The 15,926-nt window shown below is 33.6% G+C and overlaps 1 protein-coding gene across 16 annotated transcripts in view; it reads right to left on the bottom strand.

Annotated features, from left to right (window-relative positions):
* LOC145683702 (uncharacterized) overlaps positions 1-15,926 on the bottom strand; it is a 414,104-nt gene that overhangs the window by 113,247 nt on the left and 284,931 nt on the right. For 15 of the 16 annotated variants that reach the window (XM_081755116.1, XM_081755125.1, XM_081755118.1 and 12 more), the window contains 3 exons: positions 12,440-12,583; positions 6,248-6,304; positions 4,883-4,900 (listed from right to left, as the gene is read on the bottom strand). In XM_081755116.1, coding sequence (XP_081611242.1) covers positions 4,883-4,900; positions 6,248-6,304; positions 12,440-12,583 — 219 coding nt within the window. The remainder of the gene's footprint in view (positions 1-4,882; positions 4,901-6,247; positions 6,305-12,439; positions 12,584-15,926) is intronic. The other variant, XM_081755122.1, reaches the window with a different exon arrangement.

The following is a 15,926-nucleotide window of genomic DNA, read 5'->3' as shown; positions in this document are numbered from 1 at the left end:
TTCTACAAGATTTCTTCTGGAATGCAACGTGGTCGTCCGAAGGATAACGTTGCTTCAGGCATGGCTTTCGCTTTCAACTACCTTGAAGCTAACAGGGAAGACTGACAATTTTCATTTAGTAAATTTTTTCAAGATTATAATGATGCGCTGCCAACTGAAAAATACAAAAGGACTAAACTGAAAGAAAATTACTCTATATATTATACAAACCAACAAAAACATAAAGTTCATAGTTTGCTTCCGTGATACAGGGCATAAAATTCTCACGTACGCGTGGTATGATCGTCAAAAGAGTAAGAATATGGACTAAGAAAATTTGAGAATCATAATGACACACGGGAAAATAATTGCTGAAGATGCCAGATCCCAGGTTTACGAAAGTGATGAATAGCCATCAAAAGATAATCTTTGAATGGCGTTAGTTCATTCATTCATGGGACCTTAAAATGTCTTCTAGATAGTACTACCTTGAAAAACAAGACAGAGAATAGCACAAAATGGGAAAGAAAAAGTATAAAATTTTTCACGTCATAATTGGAGCAGTTACTCCAAAGTATCTTTTATCCTCGTGGCAAGTAGAACTTCCGGTGCATCTTTATCAAAAGTATGGTAGTAAGCATTTTCTTAAACTTCTCTCTTCGTTAGGACTGTGTACATTATATACTGAGCCAGCTTTTTATCAAGTTTCGTCTCTTCTCCACCGTACATTTATTGTTTGTTGATACAATAATATCTTCTGAGTAATTTTCTTTCAGCTTAGTTATTAATGCTTTTTCAAGTTGGCAGTGCATCATTATAATCTTGAAAAATTTCATTGAATGAAAATTGGCACTCTTCCTCGTTAGCTTCAAGGTAGTTAAAAGCATAAGCCATGGCATCTGAAACATTATCTTTCGGACGACCACGTTTCATTCCAGAAGAAATCTTGTAGAACTTTTTCATGCATGAGGAATGGTATCTGGCTTTCAGCAACAACTAAATCATGTACGTTGCCAATCCTAGAACTAACTTCTTTGCCCCAGTCGTCATTTCTTCTGTCTGCTGCTTCCACCATAGAATCTTTACGGAAACTTACATAAAGAAAATAAAATTTGTTCCAGCTTTCCAACATTTTTTTTTTATTTATTCGACCCTTCAATGACTGGCCTATTAATAAAATGACATAATGCCGTTCAGAATATACATTTAAACAATCGTCTGGAGACAACTGTAATAAATATATTGTGACAAAAGAAATGAATTTAATTTTGAAATAATAACATAGTAATAGGATTCAATTATCTTTATGTTTGTACATAAATTCCAGAAATATTTCCACTTTTGGGAATCATCCGGGGAATAGTCCCCGAAAAACTTTTTCCCGGGAATTTTCCCATCACTATCCTTAACCTCAACATGCATATACTTCTAAATTTTAAGTTTACCCAAGCTTAATCTTATGGCATTTGTAGACTATTGGCCTTTGCTCATCCTGCATCTCATAACAAACACGCATTATTCGTTCTCACTTACTTCTACAAGGGTCGTTCAAGGTTGACCGGGACTTTTTGTCTTAAGAGGAAACAAATAGTACAAGAAGCACCAAACTATGCCAGCTTTTCAAAGTATTCTCCACGCGCTTCGAGCCAACGTTGCAAACGTTGTGGCAGCTCCCTTATTCCTTTGGCGTAGAAAAAACTTGGTTGTTGTCGTAGACACTAGAGAACATCGCAGTGCTTCATCTGTCGTGAATTTCTTCCCTCCCAGATGGTCTTTAAGGGGTGCAAACAAATGATAATCACTGGGGTTTAAATCTGGACTATAGGGACAATGGGGCAGAATTTCCCACTGCATTTCGGCCAGAGTTGTTGTGACATTGGCCGTGGGAGGGCGGGCATTGTCATGGAGAAGAATGATATATCCAAACAACACATTAGGTATTTTCTTGCAAATAAACTTTTGAAGAGCGCCACTTAAGAATGTAGAGTAATACTGGGCATTAACTGTGCTCCCTTTGTCCAGAAAATCCACATGGATAACACCCTTCAAGTCCCAGAAGACAATTGCTATAATATTTCCAGCGGACGACTGCGTTTTGCTTTTCTTAGGCGGCGGGAATCCTTTACGCCGCCACTCAGTGCTAGTTCTTTTGCTTTCTGGGGTTGAATTGTGCATGTTTAATCACACGTGATGATGGATTGCAACAATTCATCTCCTTCGGCTCGAAACCGATTCAGAAGCTGTTTGCAGACCGTCATGCGTGTCAAGTTCTGATCAATTGTCAGTTGGCGGGGAACACATTTTGCACAGATTTTGCGGAAGCGTAAGTCGTCGTGAATGATTGTCTCACCATTTTCGACACTGATATTCACCTCGGCAGCAATATCCCGCACTTTTACTCGTAGGTTCTCAAGAATCATTTGCTCAACGCGTGCGATATTCACTAGTGTGCCTGCAGTCGGGGGAATGTGTCCATATACTTCATTTGCCACCAGCTCTCGTTCTTCGCGGAACTGTTCACACCATTTGTACACTCTTGTCCGTGACACGGATTGTTCACCATACTGTGCTTGCAATCTTCTGAAAATCTCAGCTGGTTTAGCTTTCTCCTTCACAAGAAATTTGATTTCACACCGCAGCTCCACAGCCACAGACACACTGTTTGCCGCCATGTTTGCTGCAACCGCTGCATATGAGCCAAATACGTCATGACGGACGCTAATTACTCGAGAAGGAATACATAAAGTCACCCGCAAGTGTCATTATGATCCGGCTATTCATCGTTCATTTACGTACGAAAATTCTGGTCAATCTTGAATGACTCTGTAAATCAACAGAACAGTACATTAACAAAATATCTAGTATAAAATGGCCTCTCAGATGTATCTGCTGATTGTTAAGTAGATAAATAAGTAAATGAATAAATAAATATTTACCAAGCTAAAGAGCTAAAGATGCTAAATTGTTCGTATTATTGTTTCATTTTTTGCTGTTATTTTCAACCTCGAATGCTCGTTTTAATGTTGGAATAATTAATGCAACATTGTTTCCTAATAATTATCCGTTATCACAAATTGTTTTCTAATACTTATACAGTATCCAAATAATTGCCGAAAACTTATTCCTTATTCAAGTAAATATTCAAATAAGGAACATTAGACATTATTCGTAAAATTAATTCTTCGAATTGTAACATTATATCTTCCGACATTTCAAAGATATGATAGACTAATGATGTACTCGTAACAGTCTCAAATTTACAGGCGAACTGGGTTTAACACGTGCTGTTGGATGAGATTAGATCTGCAGACAACATAAATTACCAAATAATGGTTATTTACTTGTAAAAAGACATTGATCATTTAGCATCTAGGTCATATGTGTGGAGATATTCTCTATTACACGTTTCGTAAGAATAATCCAGAATGCTAGGATCCCCGTAACATCTTCCTTTCATCTTCGTTCCAATTTTAATCTGTTCGTTCCGCGTGGAATTACCTGCGATATATTGGACACACTTTATCGTATTTTCTATATATTTGAAGCACGCTTTCGTATCCGACTCCAAAGTACCACCACTCTATATGCGTTGACACTTCCTGACCTTTATGATCGAATGCTCAAAAGGGAACATCAGTATTCGCTCGTATTCTCTCCTACCGTTCTCGTTTGGATCCGTCTCGCACTTTCAAGGCCTACGCTTTCTGCGCACTTTCTACGTGCGCACATCCTCTCTACATCTGCTCTACGTGATCCATGGAATGCTCGTTTACATCACGTTTCTCTTTATTGCGTAGCACACACGTCAAATGGTTGTCTTTATATTTCCGTGGTAACTACACGGGTCCTTTATTCCAGTTGTACTGTATGTACACTGAACCACAAAAGTATCTCCCCCACTAAGTGCTCAAATTCCATTACTTGGGGTCCAGGTCATTTGCAGTTGTAAGAACACCTAGAAAGATGCAACCCAAATTACACGTAACTTTTCTTCGCAGTGACAGCAGTTGGTAGCCCTGATCCAGATATTTTGCAGGTAAAATTGTAAAGTAGGTGACTAACGAAACAGTTCTAACATGATTCAGATCGTGCTTTTCAAAGAACACCATATATTAATCTCAATATTGCTGTGTATCTAATGTATTATTTCTTTATATACTGTATGTTTCGAGAAATCAAAAATACTGACTACGCATGAATCAGGAAATGCTTGAAGGTAGCTGAAAATATCAAATTTAGAACAACTGCTGGAAATAAGTTTGTAAATGATTGCTTCCATGGAAAGAACTCCAATTCTCCTCATTGCAAAATCTTTTACCTTCTGGAGGAGAGAAGATCTTGCTTGTCACACTGAGTATTTACTGAAATTGAAATTGAAACATTTGAAAAAGTTTCAACCTGGCGGGATTATAACCCGGGTCCGCCGAATAGAAGTTCAATATGCTAACCACTTACCTACCGCGTCACTTCATGCTTTACTTAAACTTTTAGCTAGTTAAAATCGTTGCTTGTTAGACTTTACAAACTACTAATGCTCGTATGAGAAGACGTTCCTTATGAGTGTCACAATGATTTACGCGAGATTTCTTTCTTTAACTCAAAAAGAAGTTATATAGACCTTCGTCAATGAGGAAAATATCACGAAAGTTTATTCAAGTTGAGGCTATCTCATCGTTTTACTGGTACAACGACCTACATAAATGAAACCTAAAATTAACCATATTTTAAAGGTAGTGTACTTGTAATATATCTTCAACTTTCGGCGACATCGGGAGCCCATCATTTGATCAAAAAGTATATTTCTTTCATAAATACAAGATAGATCTTAGTTTTAGTTTAAAATTATACATTTTTACTTATTTGATCATATATTTCTTTAATTTTGGATGTATTGGCAACTTACCTGGTCTCCTACGTTTACCTGTAAAGAAGAAGGAATTAACTAATCATAAATTACTTATATTGAAGTTACAACTTCCCGATCATTATAAATCTTCCCAAATCTAGAACGCATTAAATCATGTGTTTTTAACCTTAGCAATAATTTCAGAAATACCCAGGCAATTCTAAACTTTCAGTTATATTATAAAATTTCATAGTTTTTAATTATAAGTAACGTTACCGGTAATACATGTTTTCAAGCTCTATCCATTTTTAAAAATGTTTAATGATACTTTCAGAAATATTTATGTACGGGAGTGAAATGAATTTAAAACTATTTTGTACGGATGTTTTTAATATAAGTGTAAGGATTGTTAGTCAAGACGATCTATTAAGAAATTTTAACAAAAAATGTATTAATTACGTATTGTGTCGTTTATGTTCCTTTTTAAAAAAGAAAGAAAGTACACTCTTAAGTAATTTTAATGTTCACTTAAAGATTTCTAAATAAAAATGCAAGACGTACTTACGGCTAGTTAAGAGAGAATGTATTTATTACTTTCTTGTTGACAGTTATAAATCGATCATATTACTACCATGGCTTTCTTTCCTCAAGATTTCGGTTCATATATTTTCTCTTTTTGGATTCATTTTGTCTATTCATATCATAATATTTAAAGACTAGAAAGATTTGAGTTGAAATAAAATTGTACGAATGGAACATATATTCACACAAATCAGAGTGATGTTGGTGTGTCACAAGGATTTCTTTTGGGTTCTCTACAAGTTACACAGTGACTTCTCTTATAATTAAAAGCTAACATACTCTTTCATACATTGACAATGGTGTGATTTCATTACAACGGAATACCATTATTATATTAAATTACTGGTTTTAAACAAAATAAAGGAAAATGATTTATGGTTACGACTCGAAAGAAATATTTAAATAAATATTCATACAAAAGTTACATCGGGAGCCCATCATTTGAATTGAAAATCAACAGCATTTTCATGGAATGTGGTATACTGCTGATGTTCTGAGGAATAAATCATTTCGTAAGTACTTGAGTTTGATACAAGATTTATGAATTGTTCTTATTCCACAAATTTGCTAAGGTTCCTTTAGTTAGTGTAAAGGAGAAAGGCAGTTCCTCTTTGTTCTTCTTTCCCTAGAAGTCTGGTTAAGTCAATCTTAGTTCAGACTTAAGGAATGTTTTTTTTTAATATCTACCGTATCACGATAAAAAAACATCAGCCACTCTTGAAACGATAGGCAGTACAAAATTCTCTTAGGTGTTATTCCTATAACAACTATGTTGACCACGTATTCAGTTGTCTCTTAATCTTTACCAAATTCGTAATAAAAAACTGTTACTTTGAGTACCTCCTCCTCCTCCTCCGCCACCACCACCGTTACCGTTTGGACCAGATTCTTCACCATCTAAAAGCATTTTTAAAAAATCAATCAAAACATTATGTTATCGCATTAAAAATACATGTAAGTCAAAGAACTAAAGTATATTGTAAAATAATATGAATTTTCATAAATGTAAATATAAGGACATTTTAAAACATATACACTTCCGGAATAGACTTCCACGATTATAGAACAAAAAAAGGTGTAATATAGTAGTTAATGTACAAAAGATAATACTGAAGAAAATAAATGGTAGAAGAATTAGGAAACTTAATGTATATCTAAAGTACTGAAGAAAATGAATAATAAAATAATTAAGAAATTTAATGTATATTTCCAGTGCTGAAGAAAACGAACGATAGAAGAATTAAGAAATTTATTGTATATTTTCACAGTCATTTCTGTCACCTACATATATCCATAATAATTTCTCCTATCTACATAAGGAAAACGAAAGAGGTAAAAAAAAAATACACACAAGAGCGGCAAATATGATTTATAAACTGGCATACAGATAACAGAACATGATATATTTCAGAAAACAAATTAAAAAAGAATTAAACCTTATAATTTCTATTTCTAAATTAAATTATTATCATGTAGGTGAAACAGATAAAAGAGTGAAAGAGATAAAAGAAATATACAGAGATGATAAAGGTCTGATATAGAAACTCTCACATATATAATTGCAAATTCTATAACGAAGGACTCAAACCAGGAAGAATTAATCAATATAATGCTTATTTCCTAAATGATTTTTTTCCATATGGATAAGAGAAGAAGACGAAAGGAACTTTATACGGATGAGAGAAGTATGATGAAGATTATATACAGATAATATTAGGTGCCAAACTTATAAAAAACGAATGAAGAATAGATTAAATAATATAAGCACTATTTCAATGTTGTTTTCTTGGGACTGAGAAAGGTGATGGTGTCCCAAATCCTTCCATCTCGTAGTGAAACAGCCATAGAAGATATCCTCTCTCTGACTGTTTTTGTGCACATCTGAGCCTTGCCAATGTCAACCATTTTCATCCCCAGTGTGGTAATGGTAGAGGCGTTGTCCATTATCGTTAGCCTCATTTCATGTACTGCACTAAAAGAAGATAATGAACAAAGACGGATCACCAAGATAATAGGTAAAACAAGAAACAACATGGCTGGCCTTCTTATTCGTGATATGCAACCTCGCATACAAATAAGATAACATACTTGTGAAAACGAATAAAAGTAAACCTAAATAATAAAGTACCTACTTCAGAAATTTATTTGTGCCACCCAGATAACAAAAATATAAGAGCAAAAGTTGTAAAAAATTCATAGCTATAAGATAGTCTGATATAAAATTTCATAAACTGATAATATAAGAGACATTCTTGAGAAAAGAAATGGACGAAGAATTAAAGTATGTAATACCTTCATCTGAAATATTTTTCTATCATTACTTAAGAAAAATAAAAGAAAAAGCGAAGGTAAATACCCATACGAGCAAAGAAAAATGCTGTACATTCCTATTCAATATAAATAGAATTTTGAAGCAGATTTACTTCAGGGTGATCAAACAAAAGACTTAAATTTCTAGAAACAAATTAATCCAGTTCTTGTAAATTCGTAAGGATTGAATAACATAGTAAATTACATTTTGACAATTTTGTTTAGATCATGTTTAATAATAGGAAAGACAAAAGTAAGAAATAATTCATATTTTAACACAAAGTGATACTTACAAATTTCCTTAACCAAAGTTAGAGAGACTTACGAGAGCGTAAAGCAATTGTAACGTTACCAATTCTAAGGTAAGTACAGTATATTTTAACTTACGAAATTTAAGATTAAGTAATCAAATTAAAGAAAAAGTCATTAAGTCGAAGATATCCTGTTAGCAAAAAGAAAAATAATACAACTGACAGAACTTAGGTCTAACTTAGGCTAACGCAACTTCAAACTATACTTCAAACCAAATCTTACAAGCCAAATCTTAACATTCACTTACAAGGTATACTCGCAAAGTGTTCCCTCGTAATTCGCGTAAATTGATTCAAATGCAAACTTCTCTACGGACCAATGTGAATTGTGCTAATTTTAGTGGTATTTACCAGTAATTAGCAAGCTAAGTACAAGCTACAGTGAAACTCACTATACCAATGAATTACTGAGAAAATTTTAAATGAATTTGATGTATCGTTTGCACCTATTCTCATTTGAAAAACCAAAAGTTGAATCCAGTATTGCGGATCCAAGATGGCGGCTGGGGTGAATACTTGTGAATGAACATTAATGTGTCAGAGAAGATATACCTGATTAAATTTGTTTTGCATGTCCCACATTCATGTTCAGTTGTATCTAAAGAAACTAATACAAATTTGTGTCCAAGCGTTATAGTAATACATAATTGAGTTCTGAATATAGGAAAGTCCATACATATGCAAATTACTGGTGTGAACCTCTATGATTAGTACAATAAACATTGGGCCGCGGAGAACGTTGTATTTAAATCAATTTTATAAGAATTCCGAGGGAATACTTCGCTAATGTACCTTGTTAGACATACTTTGGGAGTCCGAAGATACAAATTGAAAGTTTTAGCTGCTTCCGTGTAACACCCGTATTCAGTTATGTTAGCACTTGTAATTAAAATGCGATTTACATCAAATAGGCTCCAATGAATACTAATGGATGCGTATTAAATTTTCAATGTAACATTACAACCAAAGTAACAGATCAGAAATGCGTTAAATAAATACGAAAAGTCGTTTATTTGGTCAGCAAAGTCCTCTTCCATCTCCATGTACTTATATAACTTGTAGTGTGAGGTAAGTTTATAATCAATGTACAACAATGCCATAGCTTATCCGTATGAGTAAGGATTTTATTGATGATGGTAACACAGTAAATTAAACAATTAAATACCTAAGCTTAATTGATCCAACAAAGTAAACAAATACAAGATTACATATTGCATATGCCTTGTTAAGTTATTGCAAGTATACATATATTACAAAGCTCACCAATTTATGTTATTTTTTATGGTAATCTAAAGTTTATATGGAAATTTTATTACCATAACCAAGGATTAACACAATTGTGCACTGTGACCAACATATCTAGGAAACTGAACAGGCGATTTTCCCACTTGTGTATTTTCCATCCTTGTAAAGAACTGAGCAGTAATGTTCGTTTGGAAAATACCTTCCATTACTTAGTATCGAGTGAAATAATATTTTACAGTGATATAACTAATTTGTGATCATGCAGGTGTTAGAATTAGTAAATCAAAGATATAGAGTATAATAGTAATTATGAGTAAAAAGAGATCATTGGCAGTGTTCTATTGCATTTAACAGAAAGCAATGTGGATATTTCATTCCATTTTTATGCACTATCTTGAACAAGAAGTAAACAATTAAGTATATTATATTTACTATGTTCCGAAACTTAACTACGTTGAAGTCCATTCAGAAAATAGCAAAACAATTGGCATTTGTTTAGGTGAACATTTTGAAAGGATTCAGAACAAATAGCTATTATATAGAAAAACATTAATGTGTAGTTATGTATATTTGAATCTACGTTGCAGTAGATGGTAGTAAGTTCGCTAATCGAACGTCCGAGAATCAAACTTTTGTGTAAAGTCGAAATCAGAGAGGAAATACAGCATTCTAACGAACAATAGCAATAGACACTGACACAACATCATTATGAGAGTCTTCCTGAAATACCTCTGAATGTGTAATCAATTCTAATGTCAATTCTAATTTGGATGTCTATATAGCTTATATGTATTCTAAATATCTCTATATTTGGTCAAAGAAAATCAGTCACACCCTAGAGAGACATCAGTGGGTACACAAATACAAGTGGTTTTCATATTCAATCTGTCTTCATATAACATTTATATTTAGTGACATACAAATGATGTAATAATAATAATAATAATAATAATAATAATAATAACTATACGTCAACAATAAAAGTTTAGCGGACGAAGATGCTCCAAAAGATTCCTGTGAATAATCAAAGTAATCTACTAGGTAAAATGTAATAATTAAAATATTATTCACCTTCTTTTAAGTCGAGAAAATTATTCAGCTTTAATATTCTACTATTATTTTACTCACACACATTAAAACTAAATTTTATTTACCAGCAGGTAAATTCTCTTGGTTTTGCATGTATATCACGTAAGTTGAAAATAATTTTATACATTATGTTAATCAAAACCTTATTTACAAATCGCTTATCAAAATACTAAGGTAAATCCTTCTGGAAGCATTAGTAAGGAAAGATATAAGTTAAATGTTCGATTTATCATTACATTTAAATCAAAATGGATTAAAATTTTAAATTTAGAGCCTTAATAAATAAATTTGTTTTATATTTTAGCACTAAAAACTAGTTATGCCTGTTTGTGCCCTGTTACATCACTGAAGATATTAGAAGGCTAAATCACTGCGAAATTAAAATAAAGCTAGTTTTACACTAATTATGTGATATCTTCAAACAGATAAAAGATAATCGAAGTGTGAAACTAGAGCGCCCTAGACAATATTTTTTTGCAAGAGCTACCTTTATCATGAGCCACCGAGTACCTTTTCATTTGCAGCTACTTATAAACGTGAAAATAAATACCAATTTTCTAAATGACTGGAAATCGAAGGCAGATAAGTGATTCGTGATAACAGTATATCTTATATAATAATACTATCTAGCGTGCTCTTGTTCCACATTTAGATTATCTTTCATCTGTTTGAAGATATTACATAATTAGTGTAAATTTGGGTACACTCAAATTGCCCAAACTTTCACTCTCTTATCTGTTCATAGACATTAAGTCTTAATAATTAGGCAACAAAATTGGAAATTGCGCACAATGTTGTGCAACCTTCCCATCATTACCTTATCTAATTCGGGTAAAACTGTTACCAAAACTCAAGTGACAAAATACAAAAATACACAGAGAAAAATACAAAGTAAAGGGCGATAATCGCATTTTCAGTTATTTCTATGATATGTGTGCACAGTCGTAGTTAGAAAGGGATAAGGGAGAACATGCCCCAGTCAATATCTTTTTGTATCATGTCTAGCTGTAAGATTGTCTCTAAGATTAAAACTGTAGGAAAATAGTAATGTGAAAACTGTAAAAAAACAAACATATAAAAATGTAAAGAAAAAATATAAATATTTCTAGAAGTTCCCTTTAAATATCATGGACAGACATTCGACCAGAGATAAGAATTGTCTTACATTTTCCAGCTCTGACCAATCGCAAACAAGATTTTTTCACATATTCCAAGTTTTGTCTATAACATATTTTACAGTTAGAATTGTCGTTTCACGTTTCTATAAATAATCCTTATATTTGCATTTGTGTCTTAGTTACTGTTCTTAGGTGCTGTGAGAAAGGTCAGTTATAGCTTATTATCGTATAAATTCTTACAAGAATTAGTAGTCAGTGTGCTAGTCGCGGATGTAATAAGGCAATAATATAACAAGTCAATGAGGAAGGAGAATCACAACAAGTTCGTCATGAGGAAATACGTTAAGTTTAGGAATTAACAGATAAACCATGAGAAGGGGTGTATGACATTTTTAGAATGAGTAGGATGAATGAGTAGGATTCAAGTTGTAAACGTGAAATGTTCTGTAAATATATATATATTGCTCCGTAAATATTTGAATGCTATACAAGCATATATCACAAAGGAATGGCGTTTCATACATTTTATTTCGGTATAAAGTTTCGGACAATTTCCTGTTGGGAACGGAGCGCTGGAAATTTGCTCCATTTCAGCACTTTCTGCTCGTCGTTAATAAGTCATAAATTAGAGAGATTATCAGCGATCAATTCCTTAGAAAAAAATGCGTGATATTGTTGAATTGTTTAAATTTCACCGCGATGGGGCCTCTTATGTATCTAAAATATTTTTTTTCATAAAAGACATCAGTAAACTTAATGTACGAAAAGCTTTATGATTTTAGCAACGTAATTTATGTAACCTAATACAAGTTTGGTTAAATTCGAGACTAGATAGTTTTATCAATTTTTTTATTGAATTGGTGACTTCCTTCGATCCTTTGAATTTATATTTTGAGAAACACATGTCTTACGCTAGGACTGTATATTCAATTGGATATAAGAAAGATCTTAGAACTTACCGTCATCTCCATTATTATTACCTCCTTCGCCATTCTCCTCATCTCCATTCACATCATTATCATTACCGTTGTTGTCACCATTGCCATTGGATTCTTCAGGATTTTCCTCTTCCTCATCTCCACCGTTACCATTTCCTCCTTCACCTACAACAATAATATATGTATTTTTCAAGCAACCCTCGTATGTGCGGGAGGATTTCTTGGAATCAACGCGCAGCAGGACAAACTTCTTGGAAATCAAAAAGCTGCGAAGTTTCTCGCTCATAAGTTTTTCTATGTGTGTGTGGCTGCTCATCCACTTCTCTCTTCGTATGGCCTAATATAGAAGAAGTATTCGGTATATCATAACTCTCTTTCCCTTCCTACACGAAGCGAATGGCGAATCAAAGATGCAACATCGGACTACATTCTATAATTTTCATATTTTGTGATAAATACTGATTATTTATATTCCCATGTGTTTGAATGTGGTTAATGTGCATTCAATAATGCAATAACTAATTAAAAATTCCTACCAGACAAGTGACTTTTTAAAAACTCGTTGTGTAACAGGAATTATTCTTTTATTCTAATAGTGTATTCTTCTGCCTTCATTGTGTGAGGAAACACTGATGCTCAGACAAAGCGCGGGCAGTGAGATTTTGGAACGAACAGGCATAACATGTTGTTATGAATTTTTGATGTTTGATACCATGATATATAAACTAGTAATGTACTCTGAAACTGCCTTTATAAAATGTAAAACTGCGATATATATCTTAAGACAAGACCGTTATATCTTAACGACTCTATTCTCAGAATGTGGCAATGAGGTTACCGGCCAACTAAGAAGAATGGTGGGTGAAGTCTTTTTCTCTCATTGGCACCAAAGGCAATGAAACAAAGGAAAAACGTCCAAGGACACTCTCAAAAGAATTACTAACCGGTGAAATTTCATTCCCCTAATTGTAATAGGAAACGAATATATTTGTTATTTCGAATAATGATTGCGCATTTCAGTTAATGAACTTTCGGGATCGTTGGTGTTCGTGTGTTATAATCGGTAACGATAACATTCGCGTCCATCCGCAAATAGTAATCTTGGGCCTATGTTTTATTTACCAAAAAACGTATTATTGGTTAGTAGTAAACGTATGTGTTTGTGATAATCCAAAGGCTAAAACAGTAGCGTCCCTTCCCATGGACTAATGCTTCTTTATGGGAGAGTGAGTCTTTGTACTGCGCCATTATATATTCAATGCCATATATTGTGTGTTTTTGTAGTGTGACATTAAATTTTATAATGGCTGAACGCACGAATTAGAAACACTGCTTAATGCAGTGGAAAAGTTATCTGTAGAATTAAACGAAATTAATGCACATATTCAATCCAACCATGTTGAGTTAGTAAAGCAAGTCGATATTCTGAAAACAGAAGTAGCTGAATTACGTGAAAAATGACGCGTCAGTTCAAGGCATTGATAACGGTGTCCAAGGTATACAAACAGAGTTCAATGCATTCAAATTAGAATTTAGAACGGAAATTGAATGTGTGATGTGAGAAATTAGGGAATTTAAAATGGAAGAAGATAATTAATTCAGTGAAACTAAAGTGCAAACTTGCAATCAGCTGATAGAGATGCAGGATGAGTTGTCACTAGCAACTCAACAAGTTGAAACCCAAAGTAGTAGTTCTCTAACAGAATTGAAACATGAATGCCAACAAAATTTTGAAATGTATGATCGTAAAATCATAGATCTTGAAAAGAAGATATGTTACAAGCAAAGCATGTTATCTGATATTGAGGGTAGGTTTTAACTCAATAAACCACAGATACTTGAGTGCATGCAAGAGGTAACATTGAATGAAAGTAGCGTAAACAATAGTGGCATAGAAATTGATCGCATTGATCAATCGTTACTCTTTCTCAAAAATACTGTAGATCGCTATAGTAGTAGTGTAGCAGAAGTAACTAGGGATAGAGAAAAAGAATCAAAACAGTATGCCCAAATTCAGACTACTGTTTTGGAAGTTAAGAATGACATTGCTAACCTCAGACAAGAATTACAAATATTACAAACGCAATTATCATTGATGCAGAATCAAATCCTAAATTTGCATGTTGAATCCAGACCTGGTAGTGTTAGTAATACTCGTATCGTTACTAATTAATTGTATGATAGCGTAATAAGTACTTCTAGAACTCGTAGTTGCCCATTTTTCTTTAGTGTTTTCCTAGACTCACCTTAAAGTAAACAAATCACGAATATAGGAAATTTAACATAATTGTTGGGGGTAATTTTGTGGCTCACTGGCGTTTCCTTGCATCTCTTCCACTGGTCAGCCTCTGGTGGTATAATTTTCACAACGAAAGTGGGGCCTCCACGGATCGTCTCTGCGGGGACGCCAATTTTTCTCGAGATGTCACTAGTTGCCCACAGTTGGTCCACCGACGCTTACGGCATGGGGTAGAGACCAAATTAGCATCTGAGAAAATTGATCATAAAAATTTTCATTGGACTTCAACAGAAATGACGATTTGCCTCAAGCTAATGTTACTATTGAACATTTCATTGTTGTCGCTCAACATGCTTCCTCGGATTTTTTTCCTATAATTTTTATTTGACAAACAATTATCACTAGGAAGTTTCCTGGGACAGAATGTATATTTACCGACAACGTTACTTATTTCATCAGTCTATAATCTTTTTTAAACAATTACGATTTATTGCAATTCTTTCGTTGAACACAAACTAAATACTAGTTTCTTACAAGACTCTCTATAATCTTTATTATAAATTAACTAGAAATGTTCAGTTTCGGAGGTACCGGTATACCACTTCCTTCTTCAGACTACTACTCCAACTGAAATTAGAAATAAAATCACAAAAGGAAGATCAAAAAGAAAAAAAATATACAAAGACTATGGGAACAGCTGAAAGACAATAGTTACAGTGAAAAGGACAAGAAAAAGAGCAGGAAGAGAAGGAAGAAATGTGGGAAAGAAGAAGAGAAAGAAGAGGACAAGAAGAAAAGTTTGGATGCGATTGAAAGTGCAGGGTTGATATCAGAAAAGATAAGAAGAATTTTTAAGAGAAAAGGTATTAAGACGTACAGGAAAGGAAAAATGAAGATAATAGATACCATAAAGAAAAAGAAGATGAGAACGTGAGCGGAATTATGTAAGAAAGGAGTGATATATGAAGTACCGTGTAGGATGTGTGATAAGGTGTATGTAGTGGAAAGGAAGAAGAGAATGCAAGAACGTTTAAAACAACATAAAGATGATGTAAGATTGAAGAGAGACACCAATGCCATTTACAAGCACGTCGATGAAACAGGCCACGAAGTAAACTGGGAAGGAGCGAATATATTGGAATATGAAGGGAGACAACTGGTTAGAAAGTGGAAAGAAGCGAAGAGGATAAAAGAAGTTTACGCTAAAGCTATGAACTGGAATAGTGGTTTGAATATTAATGAAGAGTGGGAGGACATTTTGAAAACAAA

The sequence above is a fragment of the Thermobia domestica genome, chromosome 4, assembly GCF_964235325.1.
Source record: "Thermobia domestica chromosome 4, izTheDome1.hap1.1, whole genome shotgun sequence".
NCBI lineage: Eukaryota > Metazoa > Arthropoda > Insecta > Zygentoma > Lepismatidae > Thermobia > Thermobia domestica.
The sequence above is the reverse complement of the archived record's forward strand: the minus strand, read 5'-3'. Positions and strand labels throughout refer to the sequence as shown.